General features: G+C 44.2%; 1 protein-coding gene across 3 annotated transcripts; it reads left to right on the forward strand.

The window, feature by feature from the left end:
- The first annotated feature begins 46 nt into the window (after positions 1–46).
- On the forward strand, positions 47–25,127 carry CLTA (clathrin light chain A). 3 transcript variants are annotated; one of them, XM_074953579.1, is made up of 7 exons: positions 47–325; positions 13,699–13,736; positions 15,867–15,984; positions 18,720–18,831; positions 22,111–22,164; positions 23,604–23,639; positions 24,673–25,127. In XM_074953579.1, exons 1-7 carry the CDS (start codon positions 100–102, stop codon positions 24,842–24,844), a joined length of 756 nt encoding a protein of 251 aa, XP_074809680.1. In that variant the 5' UTR covers positions 47–99; the 3' UTR covers positions 24,845–25,127. The 3 variants fall into 3 exon arrangements, with proteins under 3 accessions (XP_074809680.1, XP_074809681.1, XP_074809682.1); XM_074953580.1 differs by lacking the exon at positions 23,604–23,639 and having other exon boundaries at positions 48–325; XM_074953581.1 differs by lacking the exons at positions 22,111–22,164; positions 23,604–23,639 and having other exon boundaries at positions 51–325.
- The last annotated feature ends 393 nt before the right edge of the window (positions 25,128–25,520 follow it).

Consider the following 25,520-nt stretch of genomic DNA (forward strand, 5'->3'; position numbering starts at 1 on the left):
GCGTTAGATTTCCGGGGGAGCGAAGGGGAAGTGTTGATCTTGGACCGGAAGTCGTCCTTGCTCGCGCCTCGGCCGTTGCGCTCCGCGTCCGTTGCTGCCATGGCCGAGTTCGATCTGTTCGGCGCGCCGCCCGCCCAGCCGCCGGCGGGAGACAGCCCGGGCGTGGGCAACGGGGCGCTGAGCGGCGGCGAGGAGGACCCGGCCGCCGCCTTCCTGGCCCAGCAGGAGAGCGAGATCGCGGGCATCGAGAACGACGAGGGCTTCAGCATCCTGGAGAGCGGCGAGGTGCCGGCGGGGCTGCAGGGCCACGGCGGGCCATCGCCGGGTAGGGCCCCTTTTCCAGCGCCGCGGGGGGAGGCCGCTCTGCGCTCGGGCCCCGGGGCGATTCCCGCGGGGCCAGGGCCTTGCCCTGTGGGCCTCGGTGCTGGGCGGCTCGTGGGGCTCCGGCGAGGCTGGGCCGAGCCCGGCGGCCGGGCCGGGGCACTCTGTCTGGCAAGGCGCAGCGGCTCCGCTGCAGTCGGTTTGTTCCCACTCCCCAGCCGTCACTCGGGCCGCTCCCGAGCTGCTCTGTAGCAACGCTTGAGACGTGGCCGTCCAGAGCCACCGCTGTCGCCCCGGGAGTCGGGACCTGCCCAGACCAACCCACTGGCCAGGTGACCGTGGCGCAGTACCTGTGGCTTTGGCTTCTCCTGGGGCCGGGGCTCTGTCTGACCTCTCGAGTCTTTTGGGCCTTTTGATCTCTTCTGTGGTAGCACCTGATTGCCGTTGCGCTTGAGTAGCTGTGTACAGAAGCAGGAGTAACCATTGTTCAGTCTTTCTAGCTCCTGCCTGAGCTTCCTAATTCTCCCTAGAATCCTGTAGATGAACGGATAAAACTAGTTTTGGCCAATAACATCACTCCCCTTATGAGAGTGGCAGCAGTTGCAACACGTCTGGCTTTGGGTAGTGGTTGTACACTACATGAATAGGCATCTTTTCTAAAGCAGAATTCCCCAGGCAGAAGTATTCTGTAGGCAGATGCGCTGTCCTGAAAAGTCTGTTTAGCCCTTCGCTTCAGTGTGTTACACTGTTTAAGCCTCCCATATCAGTGCATGATATTATCATTTCTCTCTCAAGTGTTTGAAAATAGTTCCTTTTAAAAACTACTAAATCAATGAAATCTAGCAATTTCAAATCATAGAATCTCAGGGTTGGAAGGGACCTCAGGAGGTCATCTAGTCCAGCCCCCTGCTTAAAGCAGGACTGATCCCCAACTAAATTAAACTTAATATTGTAAATTGTAGAATTTCTGGTTTGCTAGTATTAATATTGCTCTAAAATGAATAGTGAATTCTGTTTAATATTTTAAGAATATCTTACTTTCCTTGCATCTTGCAAAACAGATTCTTCAGTACTATAGACCTATAGCTTAGTAACAGTACTTTCCCCATCTATTTGTGATTGGTTTGAAAGAACCATTATTAGCCTCAGTTTATGGACTTGCAAACCAAAATAGTGCTGCTTAAAACAGCACGATGGTCCTGTATTGAATTTAACACTTCAGTCTTAATTTTGTGAATCTTTAGCTTTACTCTGAACTGGTCAGGATTCCTGAGACAAAAATAGACCAATGTACCATGGATATTGGAACACTGAGATTAGCTGAAGGATGCATAGAAGCACAGACTTGATGTCACTAAATTAGTACGTTCTATAAAGTTGAAAAGATTTAACGGAGGAAGCTTTGATACAGTGACAAGCTCCAGTATTGCCCCCAGTACTGGAGTTGCATCCTCCAGGTTTAGTTAAACATTCTTCTTTAGATGAGAAGTGGAGGCTTGGAACCAGATGTAGAAAAGAGCAGTTATGAAAATCTGGCCATTTCATTTAGGTGCACAAACAGAAGCTGATGTTGAGCTTGTCTGAAAAATGTAGATGAGACTGACTGATCCAGTATATACTATACCTTATATTATTTCCACCAAGGACAAGCTAAGCTCTGAAGCATTTGTGATCGCCTCTTTCAGTTATAATGTTTTTTAGCCACTGGGCTAATGTTTAATTTATGTAGCTTTCAGTCATTGTTTCTTAGTAACCTTTGTACCTCTTTCTAACTTAGAAAAATTGCCTTTGCATAATGCATCCTGCTTTTTCTCCAAAGGAATGGTGCTCTTTGTATTTCTCAGCAAGCTAAAATTTGTTGACGTATTAGTTATATTGAGTATGTTGGTCTTGCGTTCTTCTCCATGTATGTATACAGCATAGCATTGTCAGAATATTAGAGACACTGTGGGTGAGGTGATATCTTTTATTGGACCAACATCTGTTGGTGAGAGAGACAAGCTTTTGAGCTACACAGTTCTTCAGGTGACCTCTTTCTCACCAACAGATGTTGGTCCAATAAAAGATATTACCTTACCCACCTTGTGTCTATTTTTCTCCATTACACTTTTATGGGTACTCAAACTCTGCTAGATTTGCTACTTGTTTCCATATTTTAAGTTGAATAATGTAATTTTTTTTTAAGTACTTGATGGATTACAACATCTCAAATATAAAAAAATCCTCTTTCTGTATAGCTTTGAAGTCGGAGATTTACTGGATGATTGAGTTTGCTTTTTTCCTATCTCGTATAGTCCCTTAACTGAACACCTCTACTCTGTAGAGTCTAGCTGGGATGGCTAGGTGGACTGGAAGAGCATGAGACTTCCAGACGTAAAGCTTCCATGGTGCTTACTATTCCATTAAGGGCTACTTCTAAACTAGTCACGGATGCAGCCCTTCTTTGTCGGTGTTCATAATGGAGCCTAAAACCTTCTGTGCAGTGTATTCTAACAACTTTCTACTAGGGATGTTTACATGAAGTCATTTCCTGAGCTCTGGTATTTGGTCCTGTTTTCTATTTCCTGCCCCAAGTCCATCCTGCTCTGATAGCAATTAGTGCCTGTGTAGATGAGCGACTTCACAGAGCACTCCGACTTCAACCAGGAATAAGCAGCAGATGAATTTATAAGGAGCAAGCACCTTGTTTTTTATCATGAAGTCTTTGGTAACCTAACTGATGTAAGCATAGATTTTAATGTCTTAAAATGAGTAGGTCTCTAAATGACATACAGCTGTAACTTCTTTCCAGCCTAAGTGACTGTTGAAAAAGCAAGAAACAATTTCTTCATTTTCACAGAGAAGTACTTCCCCTATGGGGAGCTTCCTCATGTCCCCTGCAATCTTTCCTTTCTCCAGTAGAGCAACTCTGAAATAAATTGGTCTAAAGTCAGCCTTTGCTCCACATCCATAGTGTTGCTATCTCACTGTTATGAATCCTTCTCTAATACAGAGAACCCTGGTGAACCTTCCAAAACTAATTTGGCTTGACATGAAAAACTCTAAGTTTTTAGTAAGTTTCTCTTTTAAATGACAGTCACACTTCAGACATCCCTATAGAAAAGACAAAATCCTGTTTTCTAATAGATTCTAGAACAAATGAGTAGGAGAGGATTATAAAATAGAACTTGATATTTTAGTTGGGAAGATCGGTCATTCAGTTCCACTTGAATTAAAATTTAATGGGTGTTCTTTCCCTAAAATCCAGTACAGAAGGCTGACTTTCAGTTTGAGCTGCTGTAATTAGTTCTCATGACTCCAAGAATTTGAACCTTCCTACTGACCTGCTTCTCTGGGAGGTGAGGTTACTCAGAATCCTTAGTTCCACCTCTGACTATAAAACTGCATAAAGGTTACAACAAAAGTGTATCAGGACAGCTGTCCAACTCTTCTTGGTGAGATGTAATAGTTTTGCACAATACAAGTAATTGGCTGACTGCAAGCAAACTGCTTTTTGCACCCTGTTAATTTTAAATACTTAAGCGCAGCAGCAGGGGATTTGTGGATTTACTTTTTTTAACTTTAACCATTTAACTGCCTTATTTACAGACAATACCAGATAGGTTGAGTTATATGTAAGGCACTGTATTACCAGAGTAAAATCTGACTTTATACAGTAGTCATGAAATGAGATTATAGGTACCTCCACAGGAAATAACTAATTACAATGTAAAAAATGAAATTATGCAGTGAAAAGTAATCACCAGCTTCAGCTTGGGTGTTTGTGAAAGGGTATGCTGGAGGAGCTTGTAAGTATGCTTTTTAAATAAAAAAAATAGCGCAGTGTTCAGCTGGCTGCTTGGGCATGTAAAAGAAATTCCACTTGCTCAGTTAAAAATCAAACCAAAGGAAAGGTGGAACTTTACAAGATTTCTCAAGACACGGGACAAGTGTAAAAATGGAGCCATATCAAACTTCTGACCAATTTTGATCCTCACTATGTCTCTCGTTAGGTACCCCTTTCCCAGTGATGGGCCTGTGCCTATTTTTCTGTGTGGAATCCCACAATCCACACCACTCTCTCCTTGGTTCCCCAGATCACCACATCCCCATCTACTAGTTGTTCTCACAGCTGAGCCAACTGGGTGTTGGTCCCTGCTTTAGACTTCCTCTGCCATAGGAACATAACAGGGAAAGGGTTAAAACAACAAAAGGATTCACTGTTCTCCATTTGAGCACTGGCAGCTGAACTGCAGCAACTGCCTGGTTATCTGGAGAGCTCCAGCTAGAATTAACCTTTAGTTTTCCATAGAGCAAGCTACTATTCAGAAGTAGATATCTCCTGTCTTCCAAGGTTGCAAAGATCTTCTGGTCGAACAAAGCGTAAAGAACTGTTGCGTGTGGTGGGTGTGTGGGGCTTTTTTGTATGTGTTGCAGTTCAGGTTATGAAAATAAACCGCCTGGATATTGATCTTAACTTCTATAGCAAGAAAACTGCATCAGCATGTCAGCATGTTTTTTCTTTCCATAAGAAGCACTGTGGAAACCAACACCACACTAAGCTATATTGGTGGCTCACGCATAAGGCTGCGATTTAGTCACGGAATCCATGACTTCCAAAGCCCTCTGTGACTTCAGCCAGCCTCAGCTGGGAGCTGCAGGGTCCCCTGCTGCCTGTGGAGGCAAGGAGCTGTGGGGTACCCCAGTCACCTCAGGTGGTGGGAGCCCCTGGGTGGCAGGGGGGGCCCCTGCAGCTGGGAGCTGCTGTAGGAGGGGGACCCTGTAGTTCTGGCCCCTCATGTGTGGTGGGGTCCCCTGTAGCTCCCAGCCCAAGGCAGATGCCCAGGCTCCACATTCTGTCATGGATATTTTTAGTAAAAGTCGGGGCAGGTCACGGGCTTCTGTGAATTTTTCATTATTGCCCATGACCTGTCCATCACTTTTACTAAAAATATTTGTGACAGAGTCTTAGCCGTATTCATGTATAATGTGTTCCAAAACAGTTGCTACTCAGTTAATGGGAGAATAGTAAATATAACATGATTACTAGCAGAGATGGGCGAACTGCTTACTGGTGTCCCTACTGCGGATGTCGGTGTCTAAAGAAGACTATGTGGGCACTCTTCGGTTGCTAATTTTCTTTCCAGTCACTTTCCCAGTTTTCACAGGGAGTCTGACTACCTCATTATTGTTCTTTTAGTGTGAAGTGACTATTCTGGGAGTGTTGCATTTTTGGTCTGCAGTTGCTTCTGCAAATGCTTTAGACTGGGTTTTTCTGAACTCGGACCTATCTTTTGCAGTTGTACATGCTGTAGTTTAAGGGCTTGTCTAAACTGGCACTTTACAGCACTGAAACTTACTGCGTTTGGGGGGGGGTGTTTTTTCACACCCCCAGCAAGAAAGTTGCAGCGCTGTAAAGTGCCAGTGTAGACAGTGCACCAGCGCTGGATGTGGGTTTTTGTTTGGGGGTGTGTGTGTGTGTGGTTTTTTTTTTTTTTTTTTAAGAGCGCTGGGAGAGCTCTCTCCCAGCACTCTGCCGCGACCACACAAGCCACATTAAAGCGCTGACGTGACAGCACTTTAGCATTGCCAGCGTAGACTAGCCCTAACTTTAATATACTACTGTAGGAGCCCCCATACATATGCTTTTTTGGGAGTGTCTGTGTAACCTCGCTCCAAAGCCTCTGCAAACATCTGGAAGAGAAGGGGGGCAGCAGTAGACTTCCAGCTGCCCTCTTATGAGATAGGGGTTGTATTGAAAACCTGGTAAGAATTAATGGGTGCTGAAGGGTAACTCACTGTTCTCTGGGGAGAGCAGGGTCTGGAATCTACTTTGTAGACCCTCTGCTTGTGGTTCTCTTTAGCAGCAGGACAAAAAGGCATAATAGAAATTGGAGGTTTGTGGGGTTGGAGAAAGCAGAAGGTTTCAGGTGGGCTCCCTCCTAAATAACTGACTGGCTGGGATACTTGAGTCTTCTCTTCATTACCTCTTCCACAGGAGAGAATCTTGTGGGTATTAAGTTGGAGCCTTCCAAGCAATGGAGGAGGTAGTGGAAGCTTTTATAGGGGGTGAGATGGGATAGTCTTGATTTGGGCTGTTGTCTGGCTTGATTGCTCTTCTGCTACTGCACCCCATCAATGCTGACTGAAATGAAGAAAGCTGGGGGAGAGGAGTGGAATAAAACAAAAATCTAGTCTTCCTAAGAGCATATTTTTCAAGTGCATTTACTAATTTTTTCCCCTGTGATGATGAAGTTGATGTTGTTCCCCCATCTGGGGTTAATGCAAAGGTGTCACAGTTAGGGATGCAAGATTCTCGGGGTATTTGCTGAGCTGACCTTTTCTAGAATACGTGTTTAAAACTTAGTGTTTGCAGGTTTACCGGGCATTGGGTTACAGCTTAATGTCCATCACACTTGAGTAAGCTTGTATGTTCTATTAACTAGTGTAATTTGCAAGGAAGGAAAAACAGTTCAACAATGTTAATTAGATAATTTTAAATGGGACATTGACAAGGTAGAAAGGCCTGTCCCCAAAAGTTCAGTGTTGTCTGTCCTTTGACTAGTCAGCCCTTGCTTTGACTTGCTGTAGTGGGGATAACATCTTAACTGCAGATTGTTTACCCAGCAATGCACACTCCTGGGAGCCAGCCAGTTAATAGACAGAGTAGTCTGACAGTATGACTGCAAAGAACTAACACAGGGGTCGGCAACCTATGGCATGCGAGCTGATTTTAATGGCACACCGCTGCCTGCCAGGTCCCAGCCACCAGCCCCGGTAGGGGCAGGGTGAAGAAGCTTGGTCCTTGCAGCTGCTGCTGCAGGGCAGGCAAGCTCCTCTGCTCTGCTGCCTCTTTCCCCCAGTGTGCTGGATTCCTCTCCTCCCCCCCCCGCCTCCCTCGCCCATCAGCTGATGAACCTTGTGAGGAGGTGGAGAAGCAGTGCGCTCACTGCTCTGGGGAGGAGGCAGTCAGAGAAGAGGTGGGGACGGGGCCTTGGGAAAGGGGGGTGGAATCGGGGCATATCCCCTCCAGCCCCCTGCCGTGAGCTGCTTTGGGCAGGAGGCTGGGAGCACCCCCATGACCCTAGCCCGCACCCCCAGCCCTCTGCCCTGACTCCTGCACCCCCACACACAACCCCAGCCCTGACTCTAGCACACCCCACATTCCCACCCTGAGCACCAAACAGGAGCTCCTGCACCCCCCCCCCCCCCCCACATTCCCACCTGCACCTCTCACACCAAATGGGAGCTGCCCAGGTAAGCACTCCACACCCAAATCTCCTGCCCCAACCCTGAGCCCTCTCCCTCATTCTGGCTCCTGGCCAGACCTTACACCCCAGCCTGCACCTTCACCCCCAGCCCTGTGCTCAGTGCACTCCCACCCTCAGCTCAGTGCAGAGAGAGAGGAAGAGAATGGGCTAGAACTAGGGAGAAGGTAGGTAGCCATTCTGTGGGCAGGGCCGGAATCCCAGACTGGCAGTGGGCTGGGCAGGGCTGCCACCAGGACCTGGGCTGTCAGTCTGGGGCCGGCCTAGGTGAACAGAACCCCAGGCTGGCAGCGGGCTGAGCGGGACGGCAGTGTAAGATCAGCATTTTAATTTAATTTTTTTTAAATGAAGCTGCTTAAACATTTTGAAAACCTTGTTTACTTTACATACAGCAATAGCTTAGTTATATAATATATAGGCTTATAGAGAGACCTTCTAAAAAACATTAAAATGTATTACTGGCATGTGAAACCTTAAATTAGAGTGAATAAATGAAGACTTGGCACACCACTTCTGAAAGGTTGCCGACCCCTGGTCTAATATTAGGTATATGTTCCATTATAGCCCTTTAAAGGAATTCTGGTCCTATAAATAGTGTCAAGTTTCACAATCAAACTAATACATCTCAGAAGGGGAAATATGTTGTCATTAAATGGAGCTTCTTAGCTGGCTATGTAGGGGAGACGAGCTCTAGCTCTTTCATACATGAGACCTGCTTTCCTACTCAAGCTGTATTCCTAACACAGTTGCTTAAATTCTGCCAGTTACACTTAGGGTAACATGGTGGTGACTTCTCTTGGCTCTTTAACAGCCAGGTCTATTTCAGGTTTCTTTAAGTAATTGGTACAAAAATGAAACCCTTGTTCTGCTACTTCTGTTTAAATTAATGATTTAACATTAGGCAAGGAGTGTCTTCTATTTCCCAATTCCACTAGGTTTTTTGTTTTGTTTTCCTGATACACATAGAGACCACTCCTACGAAATGGTAGGGTCATCTGTGAAATCCTAGTTCGGGGAACTGTTTTAGAAGTACACTAGAAAGGAAGGTTCAGGTAACTGTAAAATGTTTTACTCAGAAAAATAGGGTAGAAGACTAACCTGTTTAAAGGACAGGAAATGTGAAGTTGCCGCCTAGTCTCCTCACCTGCCCCTTTCTTGAGTGGGCTGCCTCCGTACAGGTGGAGTTTCAAATCCCTAAATTTGTAGAAATCTTGGGTTCTACGCAAATCTTGTGAACACCTGTTAGAAGTCATGGCCATCTACAGAACTACAGTATGTCGTCCTGGGTTCCTGGCTGCACTGTCATGGTCCCTGCAGGGACTGGTTTCCTAAATTGGCACAAGCCCGGGGAGGGGGGGAATAGGACAGCTTGCTGATGTAGGTAACCCCTGTCCCTTTTTCAGGACTGTGGGTGGCTGTAGTACCCTCCCCTCCCCTCCCTGAATGTGTAGAGACCTAGTTGAGCAGCTTTCATATGAAAGGCCTTCATCATCCTCTTGCTAGGAGAGCATGCCACAGAATCACTTCCACATGCCGTGGGGCTTTTCTGTGTAATGAAGGGGAACACTTGGTTTACTAGATTGGAATGGGGATTAGAACAGCTATTCAAAAGAGTAAACCCTCAAGGAAAGGCCAGTCAGCCTCACCTCAGTCCCTGGAAAAATCATGGAGCAGGTCCTCAAAGAATCAATCCTGAAGCACTTACATGAGAGGAAAGTGATCAGGAACAGTCAGCATGGATTCACCAAGGGAAGGTCATGCCTGACTAATCTAATCGCCTTTTATGATGAGATTACTGGTTCTGTGGATGAAGGGAAAGCAGTGGATGTATTGTTTCTTGACTTTAGCAAAGCTTTTGACACGGTCTCCCACAGTATTCTTGTCAGCAAGTTAAGGAAGTATGGGCTAGATGAATGCACTATAAGGTGGGTAGAAAGCTGGCTAGATTGTCGGGCTCAACGGGTAGTGATCAATGGCTCCATGTCTAGTTGGCAGCCGGTGTCAAGTGGAGTGCCCCAGGGGTCGGTCCTGGGGCCGGTTTTGTTCAATATCTTCATAAATGATCTGGAGGATGGTGTGGATTGCACTCTCAGCAAATTTGCGGATGATACTAAACTGGGAGGAGTGGTAGATACGCTGGAGGGGAGGGATAGGATACAGAAGGACCTAGACAAATTGGAGGATTGGGCCAAAAGAAATCTGATGAGGTTCAATAAGGATAAGTGCAGGGTCCTGCACTTAGGATGGAAGAATCCAATGCACCGCTACAGACTAGGGACCGAATGGCTAGGCAGCAGTTCTGCGGAAAAGGACCTAGGGGTGACAGTGGACGAGAAGCTGGATATGAGTCAACAGTGTGCCCTTGTTGCCAAGAAGGCCAATGGCATTTTGGGATGTATAAGTAGGGGCATAGCGAGCAGATCGAGGGATGTGATCGTTCCCTTCTATTTGACACTGGTGAGGCCTCATCTGGAGTACTGTGTCCAGTTTTGGGCCCCCCACTACAAGAAGGATGTGGATAAATTGGAGAGAGTCCAGCGAAGGGCAACAAAAATGATTAGGGGTCTAGAGCACATGACTTATGAAGAGAGGCTGAGGGAGCTGGGATTGTTTAGTCTGCAGAAGAGAAGAATGAGGGGGGATTTGATAGCTGCTTTCAACTACCTGAAAGGGGGTTCCAAAGAGGATGGCTCTAGACTGTTCTCAATGGTAGCAGATGACAGAACGAGGAGTAATGGTCTCAAGTTGCAATGGGGGAGGTTTAGATTGGATATTAGGAAAAACTTTTTCACTAAGAGGGTGGTGAAACACTGGAATGCGTTACCTAGGGAGGTGGTAGAATCTCCTTCCTTAGAGGTTTTTAAGGTCAGGCTTGACAAAGCCCTGGCTGGGATGATTTAACTGGGAATTGGTCCTGCTTCGAGCAGGGGGTTGGACTAGATGACCTTCTGGGGTCCCTTCCAACCCTGATATTCTATGATTCTATGAAAGGAGTATTCAAGGCGGCTGCAACTAGGAGTAATGGAACAAGTTGGAAAAATGCTGAATCTGAGCTGTATGTGTGAAGTCTTGAGTATAGTGTCTGACACATTGGAAAATGAACTGAAAAACCACATTGGACAGTGCTGTGGAAAACCACTCTGATTAGTAAGGGATGGACTAAATTAAGAGCACCGCACTGAACACTTTGGAAGTAATTGGATTAAATACTAATGGTCACTAGGGCATGACAAGGCTGAGTGGGAGTTGATAGCAATAACTGGCATGGCCTTTCATGTTAACAGTATGTGGTTTTGTGTTGGTAACTGAGCGGCATGTCATACTAAAGAGAAACATGATGACATTGGTTCTGAACTGTTGTCCATGAAGAGATCCTTGATCTACCAATTGGGCCTTACCTTGAGTATCTGGTGCCCTAGATAAAGAGCCTTTGGCTCTTTTAAACTGCTCCATGTGAAGACATAGCCTTAGCTCACAAATCTGATTTGTACATTTGAGAGTTACCCCAGCCTGGCCTTTGGGGCATCAAACATTAGACACATTTCCTTGCTTTTCTTTTGCTCTTCTAGATGTCTCTTTATTGCAATCTGAATTAAAATATTTTCTCACTAAGTCCTCTTTCAGGACCTGTTTTTCCTCCCCTCTTTAAGCTAGCCCTATATTTTCCTTTGGCCTTTGTCTCCCTCCTAGCTTATGCTGCAGACCTCTGAAATGTGCAGAGGAAATTCTTCATGGCTCTTAAGACTCATTTTCCCCCACTCTTTCCGCTCCTTTCTCCTCCCCAACACACACACAGTGGGACATCTAAGAAAGTTCTCTACCTCCCTAACTCCAGCCTCTCAGAGCTTCAGCTTCAAGTGTTTTTCTTCAGGCTTTGCCACTGTCTTCTGCAGCCCAGATCCACTAACATTTAATTGACTCTGGGGTTCATTTGTTACATCTCAAAATGCATTGCATACCAGAGTGTCAGATCTCCTCTCCCTGCAGCTCCAAGCTGAGACTGTTACAGCAAGGCGATTAGGTCCCTCAAAGTGCCAGCATGCACAACAGGATTGGTTACTGGAGGGACTTCAGGATGCAATGGCACAGGCAATTCTTGTAGCCTGTCTGTCTAAATCTGCCACTGGCTCCAAAGCCACACTGAGCGGCTTTGGTATTGTTGGCTGATGGAAAGGCTCCCAGGCAGGCTATATTTAAGTTTTTCTCCTAAGGAAAGCAACAGACGCTCCATATTTCCAGAGCAAAGGCTGGCTGCTGCACAACTCAGCATTATTTGTACTGGGCCCAAGGCTGGCAAACAGACGGTTATTCCAGACCGCTGTTACTGAATTATGCAAACACTGTACCTGAATAAAGTTGCAATAAGAGAATGCTTGGCTTCTAGTACTGCTTCTATTTTCGTGCTTTTGTGTTGGCTTGTGGTGAATATTGGTACTGTATACAGAAGAGGTAATGGTGGTACGCCTGGATGAGATGGGATCAGTATGCTGACTTTGTATTCAGTTGCAAATTTTGAGACGCTCAAAGAACTAACATGCAGAAAGGAACTTACCACCATTTTCACTGCTTTCTTCTGTCTTCACTGCTTTCTAATACTAAGAGAATTGTTTTACAATGTCTAGACACAAAAGTAGTCCTAAAATGCAAAGGTGCATGTACATCCTCCTCCTTGGGGACATTCCATTCATACTTCTAGTCAGCAATATTAACTAATGTATAGTATTGAAATTCATCTGCAGAGGCCATGTTTCTACAGCGGTGTAATTATACAAGAAAACTGAACTTTGCTAGAATTGCAAAGTTGAGCATTCAAAAGTTAAACTCCAGATTTAAGGTTGCTTGTGCAACCTCAATTGGCTCTCTCATGCATATGTAATTACATGATCAGATGTTCCATACAACCCTGCCTCCTTAGCTCACTGAATGCTGGCTATTGAGAACAGAAATTCCTTGCGAAACTTGCATAGGATTGTATGAATCACTGCACACATTTCAACAACGCTATACCAAAACTTTACGCAACTCCTTACCTGCTTTATAATCTCTAAGAACATAAGAGTGGCTGTGCTGGGTTTCCCCCATTGTCCATCTAGCCCAATATATTGTCTTCAACCAGTGGTTGGTGCCAGATGCTTGAGAAGGAATGGACAGGGCAATTTATCGACTGATCCATTTTCTGTCCTCCAGTTCCAGTATCTGGCAGTCAGAGGTTTAGGGACAACCAGAGCATGGAGTTGTGTCCCTGACCATCTTGGCTAATAGCCATTGATTGGACCTGTCCTCCATTAATTATTTAGTTATATGTTTTGGCTTTCACACCATCCCCTGGCACAGAGTTCCACAGGTTGACTGTGTGAAGAAATACTTCCTCTTGTTTGTTTTTAAACCTGCCTGTTAATTCCATTGGAATTAATTCCTGGAATTAATTAATTCTTCTGTGAAGAGATAAATAACACTTCCTTATTGAATTTCTCCACACCAGTCATGACTTTATAGACCTCTCTCATATCCCTCTCACTAGTCTTTTCTTCTAAACTGAACAGCCCTAGTCTTTTTAATCTCTCCTCATCTAGAAGCTGTTCCATACCCCTTATCATTTTTGTTTATCCTTGGTACCTTTTCCAATTCTAATGTCTTTTTGGAGCTGAGGCTACAAGGACTGCACACCGCATTCAAGGTGTGGATGTACCATAGATTGATCTAGAGGCAATATATTTTTCTGTCTTATCTATCCCTTTCCTAATGGTTCCTAACATTGTTAGCTTTTTCGACTGAGCAGATGTTTACAGAGAACTATCCACGATGACTCCAACATGTCTTTCCTGAGTGACAACCGCTAATTTAGACCGCATCATTTTGTATGTATAGTTAGGAGTACATTTTGCAATGTACATTACTTTGAATTTATCACACTGAATTTCATCTGCCATTTTGTTGCCGTCACCCAGTTTTGTGAGATCCCTTTGTAACTCATAATGAAGTCCAAAGCTGACTACAGTCTCTTGAGGAGTAATTTTGTATCGTCTGCAAATGTTACAATTAATACGCCTAATCATATTAAGGCTTTGGTATTGTGATTTTTAATGTTTTCTTCAAGACCTGTCTAACTACAGTCACCATTACCTTACAGATGCTGTCGATGGGGTGATGAATGGGGAGCTCTATCAGGTAAACTGAAAGGAGATCTCTCTCAAACAATTAAAACCTGTTGGGTGAAATTAACATTTAGGAGGTATTCTAAGTGACTTCTCAAAAGCAGTTTCTAGCCTTAAACTAAAGCTTAAACTAGCTTTCTTAATCTAAATAGAAATGTTCCCCACTGTTTGCCTTTTTATTACACTTAAATCTCCTGACTTATTAATGAAGGGAAAAAACTAATCCAGTCTCAAATTTTGTAATACTCTGAGATTCCATAGCTGCCGGGCAATTTGAGTACACTCCATCTTCAGGTGGAAGACAAATTACAGCAAAAATCCATGTTGACATCCTATTTTAATTGGCAACATGCCTTCCTCTTGGAAGACTGCCATGTACTCAGGTCCCACATTAGGACTTGAGTTGGTACTTAGGGCTGGCACTACATTACTAGAGGTGTTATGCTTTGACTAACAAGTTTAATCACGGTCAGCATTGACTAAGCACAAGCTAAAGATTCTGTGGCCTTCCATAAAGAGCAGGGGAGAACTCGGTGTTTGTTTTATAACTTAAATGCTTAAGCAATCATGTTGAATTTTTTATAAATTTTCACAGCTGTGGGGACTTACGGGGGGTGTCATGACAATTTAATGACAGCAGATATTGAGTTTCAGAATAGCGGCCGTGTTAGTCTGTATCCACAAAAAGAAAAGGAGTACTTGTGGCACCTTAGACTAGTGCCACAAGTACTTTTTTCTTTTTTTAGTAGATGTTGAGATTTAAAATAAAAAGTTTATCACTGTTAAAACACTGACATCACACAGCAAAATATGCAAAGTAAATATCCTTAAATCAAACTAAGTTCTCAAGTAACATTTTCTTTCTTTGTCCATCTATTAACTTCAATTTGTGTATATATCATACCTGTTTACCAATATTTGCTTATTAAAAATCCAGTCCTTCTAAGCCTAGAGAGAACACTTGACTAAGACAAGTATCCTAACATTAAACAGTTCCTTTTAACATAAAACCCAGTCTGTATCCTATGCTCACTGCATTATCGGATCCAAACTCGCTGTGTTTTCTATTCTTTAAAATAGCTTGGGTGAAAGCTGTGATCAGAGTTCTGAACCACTAGCCAAATAGGCCATTACTGTCCAGTGTGACAGAATTATAATGGACACTGCTTTATCAAGTGGCGAAGCAGAACAGATATTGCTAAGACTCTCCTAAATAGGGACAGTAGTGTATATGGCTGGCTAAACCACTCCACAAACCCCTTTAAAAAGTCTGTCATAGGTTTGATAAGAATGTTCTAAGTATACTTCATTGTAACCTAAAATTGTCTTGGTGGTTAATTTCAAATGTCCAAGTTGTTGATGCTGTTGCTTCCTGGGGCAAAGGATTCATTAGATGACCCTGTTCAGATGAGTGGTTGGCCTTTGGTCTAGCCACTTCAATTTCTGCCACTTACACCCTAAGTGAACACTTCATTTCTCAATGTTGCTTGAGGCTCCAAAGCGAATGTAGAACTGATCTCTGTGGACTTTTTATTGTGACTGGCAGTGGGAAAGCTAAAATACTAACAGGCCTTTTTGTGCAACGTGGCTGAGATGCAAAATGAGATCTCTTGAGTTCTAATTCCAGCACTCACTCACTGTACCCTTGGAAGGACACCCCCCCCCCCCCCCCCCGTGTACAATGGGAACAACACCCACGTATAGAGGATGAATGGTATTTGCAGTGCTTTGAACATCTTAATTTCACTAAGAGGAGTTAATTTCCTGGCTGCTTTTTCTTTCTAATTGCTTGTTTATCCTCTTTAGTCCCCCCTGCCCAAACACAACCTCTTGTCCAAACTCCATTTTTATCAAAGCAGTCAGTAGACCTTGTCCACCGTAATTTTGCAACTGTCTGTACAAATATCTGCTCCCTAGCCTAAGATTCTAGCTGCTTTCTCCAGTAAAGCACTAATCCTACTGCAAGCCTCTCCTTGCTAGTTACCCTTGTTCATAATCCACTATAAGCATCTGTTGCTGGCATGCCCTGTTAACACTTGAGAAGGCTATTGGGCGTTTCTAAGGAACACGTTCCATTTGTGTTTAGGGTATTTAAAAGTGTGTGTTCTTGTATGAAACTTTCCAATTATTTTCCATTTTTAAGGAGAGCAATGGGCCAACAGACTGCTATGCCGCTATTTCACATGTGGATCGACTGCAGTCAGAACCAGAGAGTATCCGTAAATGGAGAGAGGAGCAAAAGGAACGCCTAGAAGTCCTTGGTAAGGAAAAGCATGAGGTTTCTGTCTCTCTTTGTCGGGCTTGCTGTTCAAATTCTATCTTGATTCCTTCGTACAAGAGTTGAATTTTTAACTTTCACTTGCCTATCTGCCATCTTAAATTCTTAACCCTCAGTTCTTGTTGACAACACACTACCCAATCAGACTCCCTGTTAATGGGGAGCTGGCTTGATGCTGCCCACTGGAGGGGGGAATTTCCTAGTTGCTTGAGCATCTGAGATTTCCAGCTTTAAAAAACAGAACTGGAAATCTCAGGCCATTTCAAAATTGCTCCTCCTTAACCAATAGCGACCTTCATATTGGTGTCTGGAGACTTGAACAGTGTCTTGCACACAGCAGCACCCTTTTGCCTGAAACCTCTCATGGAGAGAGCCCTACTAAAAGGAAAATACAAAGCAGAGGGTACCTCTACTCAGCCTCTTTCTGCAGCCTGACTGGAAGGGGTTTTAGCACTGCTATGTGCCAGAACCTCTAGGGTGACAGGATCTGCTTTAAGACTTCAGCCCTGTCCAGCAGCAATGGAAAGACAAAGGCCTTGCCTCTAAATACCGAGTATGGTGTAAGTGTGGCTTATACAAGTTAGCTAAACATGGACCATCCCCTTGCTGTCTCTTCTGGGGTCTGTTGCTACTGGATCAAATTTCATAAGGCATTCAACTGAAGCTAACACATCTGAGTGACCTGCCTCGTGTTTTAATGGGTGTCAAAAGGAAAACAGCCTCCCTTCTGTCAGCAAGAAATGGAGGGGAGCATAGTGCCAGTTCATGTGTAAGCCTGTTGCCCCTCATTACAATTTTACTGCATTTGCACAGTCTTTAATAGGGCATTGAAGTCCTTTATTACCAAAAGGATCTCTTAGCGCAGGGGTGGACAAACTTTTTGGCCCAAGGCCACATCTGGGTATGGAAATTGTTTGGCAGGCCATGAATGCTCACAAAATTGGGGGTTGGGGTGCGGGAGGGTGCTCCAGGCTGGGACTGAGGAGTTGGGAGGGAGATCGGGCTGGGCCAGAGGTTTGTGGCACAGGGGAGGGTCAAGGGAGCAGGCTCCAGGCAGCGCTTACCTCAGGCAGCTCCCAGAAACAGCAGCATGTCCCCTCTCTGGCTTCTATGAGGAGGCGCAGCCAGGTGGCTCTGCACGCTGCCCTGTCTGCAGGCGCTACCCCTGTGGCTCCAGTTGGCTGTGGTTCCTGGCCAATGGGAGCTGCGGGGGCGGTACTTGAGGTGGGGACAGCATGCAGAACCCCTGGCTGTCCCTGCGCATAGGAGCCAGAGAGGAGACATGCTGCTGCGGGGAGCTGTGCGTAGTGGGGCAAGACCCCGACCCCACTCCCTGGCTGGAGCACGGGAGCAGGGTAAGCTTCCTGGTGGGAGCTTGAGGTCCAGATTAAAATGTCTGGAGGGCCAGATGTGGCCCCCAGGCCATAGTTTGCCCACCTCCATCTTAGTGGTTGGTTTAAAACTAGTGACCTGTCAACTGACTGTTTGGAAGGAATTCCTCAATGTGAATGCTATCACCTAGAGTCTACCAGCAGGTCAACCTGGCCAGCTTCTCACTTCAAGCAGGGGAGAATGTGTTGTACTTCAATAGCTCTCCTGGTATATCATGAAATTGCAGTGTTGTAGCAACCCCTGCCTTCAGTGGGATAATATCCTTACTTTTTCTGCCCTACTTTTGGAGTGGGTGGAGTTGGCCTTATCTGAAAGATAAGTGTGCATGCCTCTCTTAGGCTTCCTGCAACCAGGCCCCCACTGTTTGCTTCACAAGGCACTGAAGAGGTATTTGACTTAAGGAACGCTATTAGCAGCACAGAGCTATCCAAGGTGATCACCCCCTTACTGCCTGGCTGGCACTGTTCTCCTCCTCTGCCTTGGTTGCTAGTCCTACTTGTGGCAAGCAGCCAGGTTTTTGAGAACCTAGTTGAGGAAAGCAACAAGTACCATCTTGTTTTTAAAGTGGCCTGCTAATGGGATTGCTCTCCAGTAGATACCGACTAGATGAAAGCCCCTGGCATGTTAACTGAACTTGTTCTCCTAAATTCAAAGTCCCACAAAAATCTGTCGTCTTCTGCTTCACTGATGCCCAATAAGTACCATTCTGGTGCTGGTACAGCTGCTGTAGGAGAAGTTAGGGAAATACATTAGGTTAGGCAAGACAACTGCATCATTTTATACCCTTTGGAGAAATAAGTGATTACTGCATTTACTTTTCTTAATCAGCCAAACTGCATCCAGCTTCAGATTGGCTCTGTAGTAGCTATGTATGAGTAGACTTGTTGGGAGCGTGGGGAATAGTTTAGCTAGTCTGCAAATAGGATTAACATAAGGCTATCACATGTGGCCACTTTTTGCAGCAAGCCTTCGCCAGCCAGGCTCAGTAGCACATTTAGCCTGTCCTCGAAGAGGTAACCTTGAAGTGGCTACATTTTGCCTCTTGTATGAGGAAAATTTCAGCAGGAAATAAATGTCTTCAGCATAAAGTGATAGTTGCTGGTACCCCTTCCTTGAAGGGTTCTGTGGTGTGGAGATGTCAAGGCATCTGCCTAACCTCTTTTTACACTTCCCTTGTCTGATCAGTTTGGGTCACAGTACCGCTTAACTTGTGCATCATTTTAATCGTGACATGGGGTTCCTGTCTGAAGTCTCAAACACTGCAAGAGCCCCAAAATGCATGGTGTTGGCTTACAAGCCATGTTATGGTGTCTCTTAAATCTGCAGATGCTAACTCTCGAAAGCAGGAAGCAGAATGGAAAGAGAAGGCGATAAAGGAGTTGGAAGAATGGTATGCAAGACAAGATGAACAGCTACAGAAAACAAAAGCCAACAACAGGTAAGGATTTTCTGCAGCTCATTGGAATGTTTGGTTGTGGAAGGAATGAAACGTAGCCAGAGTGCCGTTGGCGTCTTGTATACTTGTCTCTATCCATTGTCGGAATAAAGGCACACTAGTGCTTTTGGACCTCCAGGGGAGCTGTCAGTAAGATTTCAATTGGTGAAGGGGGTTCTTAGTTGTAAATGGGTGTCTTCATCTTATCGGAGATCTTGTGGTCTGTTCCATGAGGATGTTCTTGGCACGTGGAGATGTGACCTTGCTTAATGTGGCCTAGCAAGTCAGTGTAGTTTAGAGCCAGCACAAAGGTAAGAGATTTAATTTGTGCTGACTAGATGATTTAGTGGGGGATTGGTCCTGCTTTGAGCAGGGGGTTGGACTAGATGACCTCCTGTAGTCCCTTCCAACTCTGATATTCTGTGACTGGCCTGCTCAGCCTAGCTGGCAAGAACATATTTTTTGGCTTTCCCACAATAACCTCTCAATACTTCAGCACCCCCACGGGGTAAGTTTAAATAAATCATCTTGTTGTGCCAACTGGGTGGGTAGAGACTTGATTGATTGGAAGGTATCAATACCCCAGTGAGGGGTGACCTCCTATACTAATAACATTCTAGTGACAGGATGCATGGTGGTGTGGCAGACTTTGACCCAAAATCTTACTCTCTGATTATAATTCTGACCTCCTTGAATTTGTAGCCATGTTCTAATGGCTGGAGTAGGGAGATGAGTCTTGGGTTCTGCTCCCAGCTCTGGCACTGGCTTGCTGTAAACCTGGCCAATAATTCTTAACCTCTCTGTTTCTCTCTGCATATGCGCAGCGTGCCTCAGGTGGCACCTGACCAGGATTCATCCCTGAGTCTGGTCCATTGATTGGATCACTAGCTTCCCTGGCTTGGACCAGGTACTGACAGGGAATGCGACATGAACGCTGATCCATACCTCCTTCTCAGCTGCTGAACAATGCTATATAAAGTCATTACTATGGTCTTAATTTTTAAAATGGATATAGAAGTTGGGTTCTTAAGAATAAACCCCTCATACCAGTCAATGGTTTGCCCACTAGATAGCAAAATTATGTTGGAAGTACAGAGATTTGTCAAACGGTCCACTTGGTCTCTTTAAACTTGAGTTTCCTGGGGCAACTCCCTCATTGGAAGGGGGTCAGTCTAACTCCTTATCTCTCCCTCACTTAACCATTGCTCCCAGGTGAGAAGCCTCTGCATGATGAGAGCAAGAGAGGTAGGCCTGGTTCTTTGGTGAGGTGAGAGAGGAGCTGAAGCTCCCATGGGGTTGGGAAGAGTAATATTTTGTAATCAAATGGAGGGCTTCCCCTCTGAACTCTAGCACACACCCCTTACTCTTTCTCATGCAAATGAAATTTCCACACTGCTCACATCTTCCTGCTGATGGTCTGAGTAATGCATTGCTGGGTAGACTGACAGTGAAGTTCAAAATGTCATCAAAGCCTCTCCTTTAGCTCAGTCCTGGAGTTCAGGTACTGTAAACCCTGAGGTAACTGGGGGATGAGCTCAGAGTGTAGGAAGAGGGGTTCATTCCCCTCCTCCATTGTGGTAATGGTGAACTTGGAAGAGCATAGGCCCAAATGGGTGTGATTGACCATCTTTACAGCCCTTCGGATGGCTCTTCTGTAAGACTTCCAGATGGAAAAGTGGGATCATCCAAAGTTACTAAATAGGTCTCCAATATAGTGGACATACACGCTGAAGTGTGGAGTGGTTAAATATCTGGTTTAAAATTTTTTTAAATTACAGATTTATTAAAAATAAACAAACAAAGCATAGGCCCTAACATAGATCTCTTAAAATAATAATTTAAATACAGAAATCTAGAACATTTTTTCCAGGTTTTAGAGTCAAATCACTGAGCTGGTGGAAGTCACTGGCTGAAACTGTTGAAGTGCTGCATCAGCAGTTGTCCCTTGCAGGTGCAGAGAGAATGTTTCTTTGACTAGAATAAACTGAAATGATTCAGTGCAATGACTAGTTCATTCAAAGTTAAGAAACCAGTTGAGAATTGAAAAAGCAGGAAAGCTTGTTTTCATCTTCTGATCTATGAATTCAAAACTAGATATGTGAGAATCTACTAGCTCTAAAATCTCAAAGGGCATGGTAACTAGAAATCAGTTCACAAACTACAAATAATACCTCGTGATAAATGAGTTTGAAATGCAAATGTTTTGATAGACTTTTTGATGTTTTTCTTATGTTTTAGTGCACTTCTAATTAATTCTGAATTTCCATCTAGATAGAACTTGAAACATCACAAGTAATTTTCTTAATCTAGTACATGATCAGTAATTTTTTTTAAATATATGTTAAGCTATATAGTTGCTTAAATAAAGACATATAGGTGCATTATATCCTCGGTACGCACCAAATCTAATGTAAAGGCTATATCTAACCATCAGAATGTTTTAATGGCCATCAACCTTTGGCAATCAACAAGAGCAACAAAAAAAAAAAAAGGTTTAGAAAGTCTGACCTGTGAGGGAAGGCCAAAAAAAAGGCATGTTTTCTTGAAGACTTTTGGGTGGGAGAGAACCTAGTAGCAGTTCTCAAATATGTTAAGGACTGTTACAAAGAGGATGGTGATCAGTTCTCCATGTTGTCCAAAGGTAGGACAAAAAGTAATACGTTTAATCAGCTGCAAGGGAGATTTAACTATCCTTAAGTTCAAAAGTAGCTAAGTATTGGAATTGGCTCCAAGGGAATTCTCATCCCCATATTGGAGGTTTTAAGAACAGATTGGACAAACATCTGTCAGGAATGGTCAATGTTTACTTGGTCTTTCCTCAGTGCAGGGAGTTAGATTAGATGACCCCTCAAGGTCACTTCCAGCCCTACATTTCTATGATTCTATGAAAATAAATAAAAAGTACAAATGAAAACAAATTCATTTAAATCAAGGTTTCCTCCTTGCTGTAAAATCAGTGATTTTACACAGCTTTGGTTTAAATCAGTACATCCTGATCTGTCTCCCTGAACTAGTCCAGAGTCTCCAGTCTACAGCTAGGTATCTCAAAGTTTGTCGAGCTGTTCCTCCATGGGGAAAACTTGATGCAGAACATGCAACTGAATATTAGTCACTTTCCAGCTCAGCATATTGACTCCAACTACAGATTCACTCTGATTTGGTATCTAGTTTAATACAGTTCTCTTGTTTTACCTAACCTGTCTTCTGCTATATTCTCTGCTTCTCATTCTTCTCTCTTTTCTCCTGCCTGCTTGCCTTCCTCTTGGACTACTTGCTGCCTAGAGTGGCAGATGAAGCTTTCTACAAACAACCCTTCGCTGATGTGATTGGTTATGTGTATGTTGCCTAACTACTAATTATCTGTCTGATCCTCTTCGTTATCCTTCAGAGACAGTTAATATATCTGGTGACTACATTAAACTGTGTATTTGGAGTCCAGCATCAGAGGCTGATGGGTGTATATATAGCAGTTCTTCCTACCATACAGCATGGTATTTGAGCTGCAATACTGAAGAGTGAAATGTCCCCTTGATCTGTAGAGGGTCAGCTGAGACATACTGGATATCACTTGTACTAACCCATGCAGTATGCGTACCACCAATAATACACTGCTAAATGACAGCAAGACTAAACTCCTGCTTCCAGGCCAATGGAAGCTTGGTTGCACACTAAGGTGTATTATGAGCATGGAGGTAACAAACCTCTCCTGTGTTGGTACTTTCTCACCCAGATGCTGCTTTTTGGCCCTAGCCACCTCTACAGACAGGATCTTAAATAGAAAAGCAACACTTTCCTACAAACAAACACTTGAGGCTGGAGGGCTTGATTTGAGGGAGGTCTAAAAGGATTTAACTTGACTGTCAGAGGTGCTGAGTACTTAAAGCTTGTGTTGAAGTCAGTGAGAATGTCCAGTGCTCAGCACCTCTGAAAATCAAGCCAGTTATTTAGCACTTAACTCTGTGCAGTCAGTTGTGGAAAAGTAGGCCTTAATATGCAGTCGGGGTGGTGGAGAGGAAGTTAGGATTGTTTGCCCAGTTTCACCTGAGTAGCATTCCCATTTGGGTAATCTCCCAAAGGATAGAGTGGTGAAAGCACCATTACATGCAGCATATGAAACCAGACAGCCAGAACATTGGAGAACAATGCTGTGTGTGCAGACAGACAAGTAAGCCCATGGGCCTTTCAGTCTAGCTCTACTTTTTCTAAGTAAAAGCCCTGGTCTCCAACTCCCAAAGAATGATGGGCATTTTCACTAATGGGTTTAAGGATTACAATGTGGCTTTTTTTGGCTTGTTCATATGCTTTAATTTCTTCCCTTACATTTATAGACTTGAATTCAAAGATGACCATTTCAGATACTAAAGCACCTTTTTAAAGGTGTACTGGTGAGAACAGTAGTATGGCTTTGTCCGAGTGAATTAAGATTGAAGTTCCACTGTGGAATTGATGGCCTAAGTGTAGGTGGATGTAAGCCAAGACTTGTGAAATGCTGGATTTACAGGTGGTGTTTGATCTTGTTCTGAAGCCTCGAAGTTTCTACTGAAAGACGTGGTATTAAAACACTTGTTTTCCTGTACCAGTCTCCATGTAGCCTATGCAAAAGGAAATGTGCCGTGTAACGGCTGCAGACTAAAACTGGCAGCATGTTTCCTGAATGTAGACTGAGCTACGAGTGCATGTCCAGCTAGCTTATCATCTGCATTAAGCTCATTTTCATTTTCTATATCTGACTTAAACTTTCTCTCCTTGTTTCTTTTCTTCTCTTCACCTTTAAGCACAAACATAAACCATCCTTGCTACAGCCTAGAACAGTTAAGTAAAAATCTTCACTGCCCCCCTTAAGTGTCTTATCACATGAAGTAGCAGTGTTTGTAGTGACCCTTGTCTTCAGTGGTGTTTGTACTCAAATCATCCCTGTGCCCAGTGCTGTCCCTTCCCTTCCATAGGATGATCATTGTCATTGCTTTCTCTGTACTGCTTGTTGGAGTAGATGGATTTGGTTTGATTTCTCTCAAAGTGCTTACTGCTTTAGCCCTTATGCGGCTACCAGGGCCCCACAATTTGCTTAACCTAGGCATCAAAGGGTTAATGTTCCTTGGAGCAGTGCTGCTAGCAGCACAGGGATGCCAAAAGGATAACACTGCTTATCGCTTGCTAACCTACCTGTTGAAAAGACTTCACTGAGTACATTTGGGATAAAAGAAGGGGAAATGTTATCCTTTTAGCTGAACTCAGTGTAACCCTCCCCTTTGCCAAAACATGCCTCGTAAGTCTATAGCAGATGCAAGCATGGGAGCTATGACTTAAATTCCTCTTCAATCCACACTGCTTCTCTACACCATTGGGAACCATCAGCACACAGTTTTACGATGGCCTGCACGCCTTGGAGTATCTGTAAACCAAATGGAAGTTATTCCTCAATCTTGCACTTCAGTAGATGGTAAACTTCCAGTTGGCAAATGTCCAAAGCAAACTGATAAAAGTTGAAGGCTTAAACAATAAATGTACCAAGGCATTGCTTTAAATTGTCTGTCAGAGTGTCTTAAACTTTTTGTGTGCATACTTAGGTGAAGATTGCATAACTGCTCTTAAACCAAACACCTGTATTCCAACATTTTACACAGCAATTTTCTGCACTGCTTGTGCATAGCAGATTACTGCAACCTATTCATCTCCAAGGTTGGGGTCGGGGAGCTTAACAAGCCTTAATGTTCTCAAGCAGCTGTCAGGTTACATTTTTCTTATGAAATGTGTAAAACTGAACCGTATTCTATGGAGGGAAAGGAGTGGCTTCCAGGAGGCATACAGATCCACCATTAACATGTAATATTGGATTGCTTCTAGGGCAGCTGAAGAAGCCTTTGTGAATGATGTGGAAGAAACTTCCCCAGGCACCGAGTGGGAACGTGTGGCTCGGCTCTGTGACTTTAATCCCAAGTCTAGTAAGCAGGCAAAAGATGTGTCCCGCATGCGCTCCATCCTTATTTCACTCAAGCAGGCTCCACTGGTTCGCTGAAGGAAAAGCACAATGGAAACACTACAAATGCAATATCTTAACCTTACTCAGAGAAGCTGTGTTTGCAGTAATTGGATTAATTATGTTTAAATGTGTGTTTTTTTTGGACCAAACCTCATGAAGTATCTAGAGTTGATCATTGTTTGTGATTGCATGTTCTTCCTCATGTTTCCTTCCTCTGTCCCAAATGGGAGGAGAGAACCTCCAGAACTGTAGTCTCTCTGTACTCTTGTGCAGTGAGATGTCACTTTCAACTGTACTGGTATTAAAGGTCTGTTAAAGAGTTACATGTCTGTCCTCTTTTTTTTTTTCTCATAGACAGAGGTAGCTTCCCCACCTTCCCTTCTAAAGGGGAAATGATCAGTCCAGGAGCAAACTTCTAGCCTTGTTATAGTGGCAGTTTAACTTTCCCAAAGAAGATCTAAAGCACTGGCCTCACCCACTGTGTGTGGCATTACAGTGAGGTGACAGACTGGTGGGTAGGAGGACATCTACCTTGCTTCCTGATGGCAATGACCACACCTTTAAAGCCCCCTATGGCTCTAATCTCAAGCAGTTAAGCACCTCTCTGCAACAACCAGTTGAAACTGACTTGGGAACATTAGCTCCATCCTGGCTATCTTAGCTAACTAGCATGCCAGATGGAAGCTCTGGGGGAAAGGAGCAGCTATAGAGC

The sequence above is a fragment of the Natator depressus genome, chromosome 5 (genome assembly GCF_965152275.1).
Source record: "Natator depressus isolate rNatDep1 chromosome 5, rNatDep2.hap1, whole genome shotgun sequence".
In the NCBI taxonomy this organism is placed as follows: Eukaryota; Metazoa; Chordata; order Testudines; family Cheloniidae; genus Natator; species Natator depressus.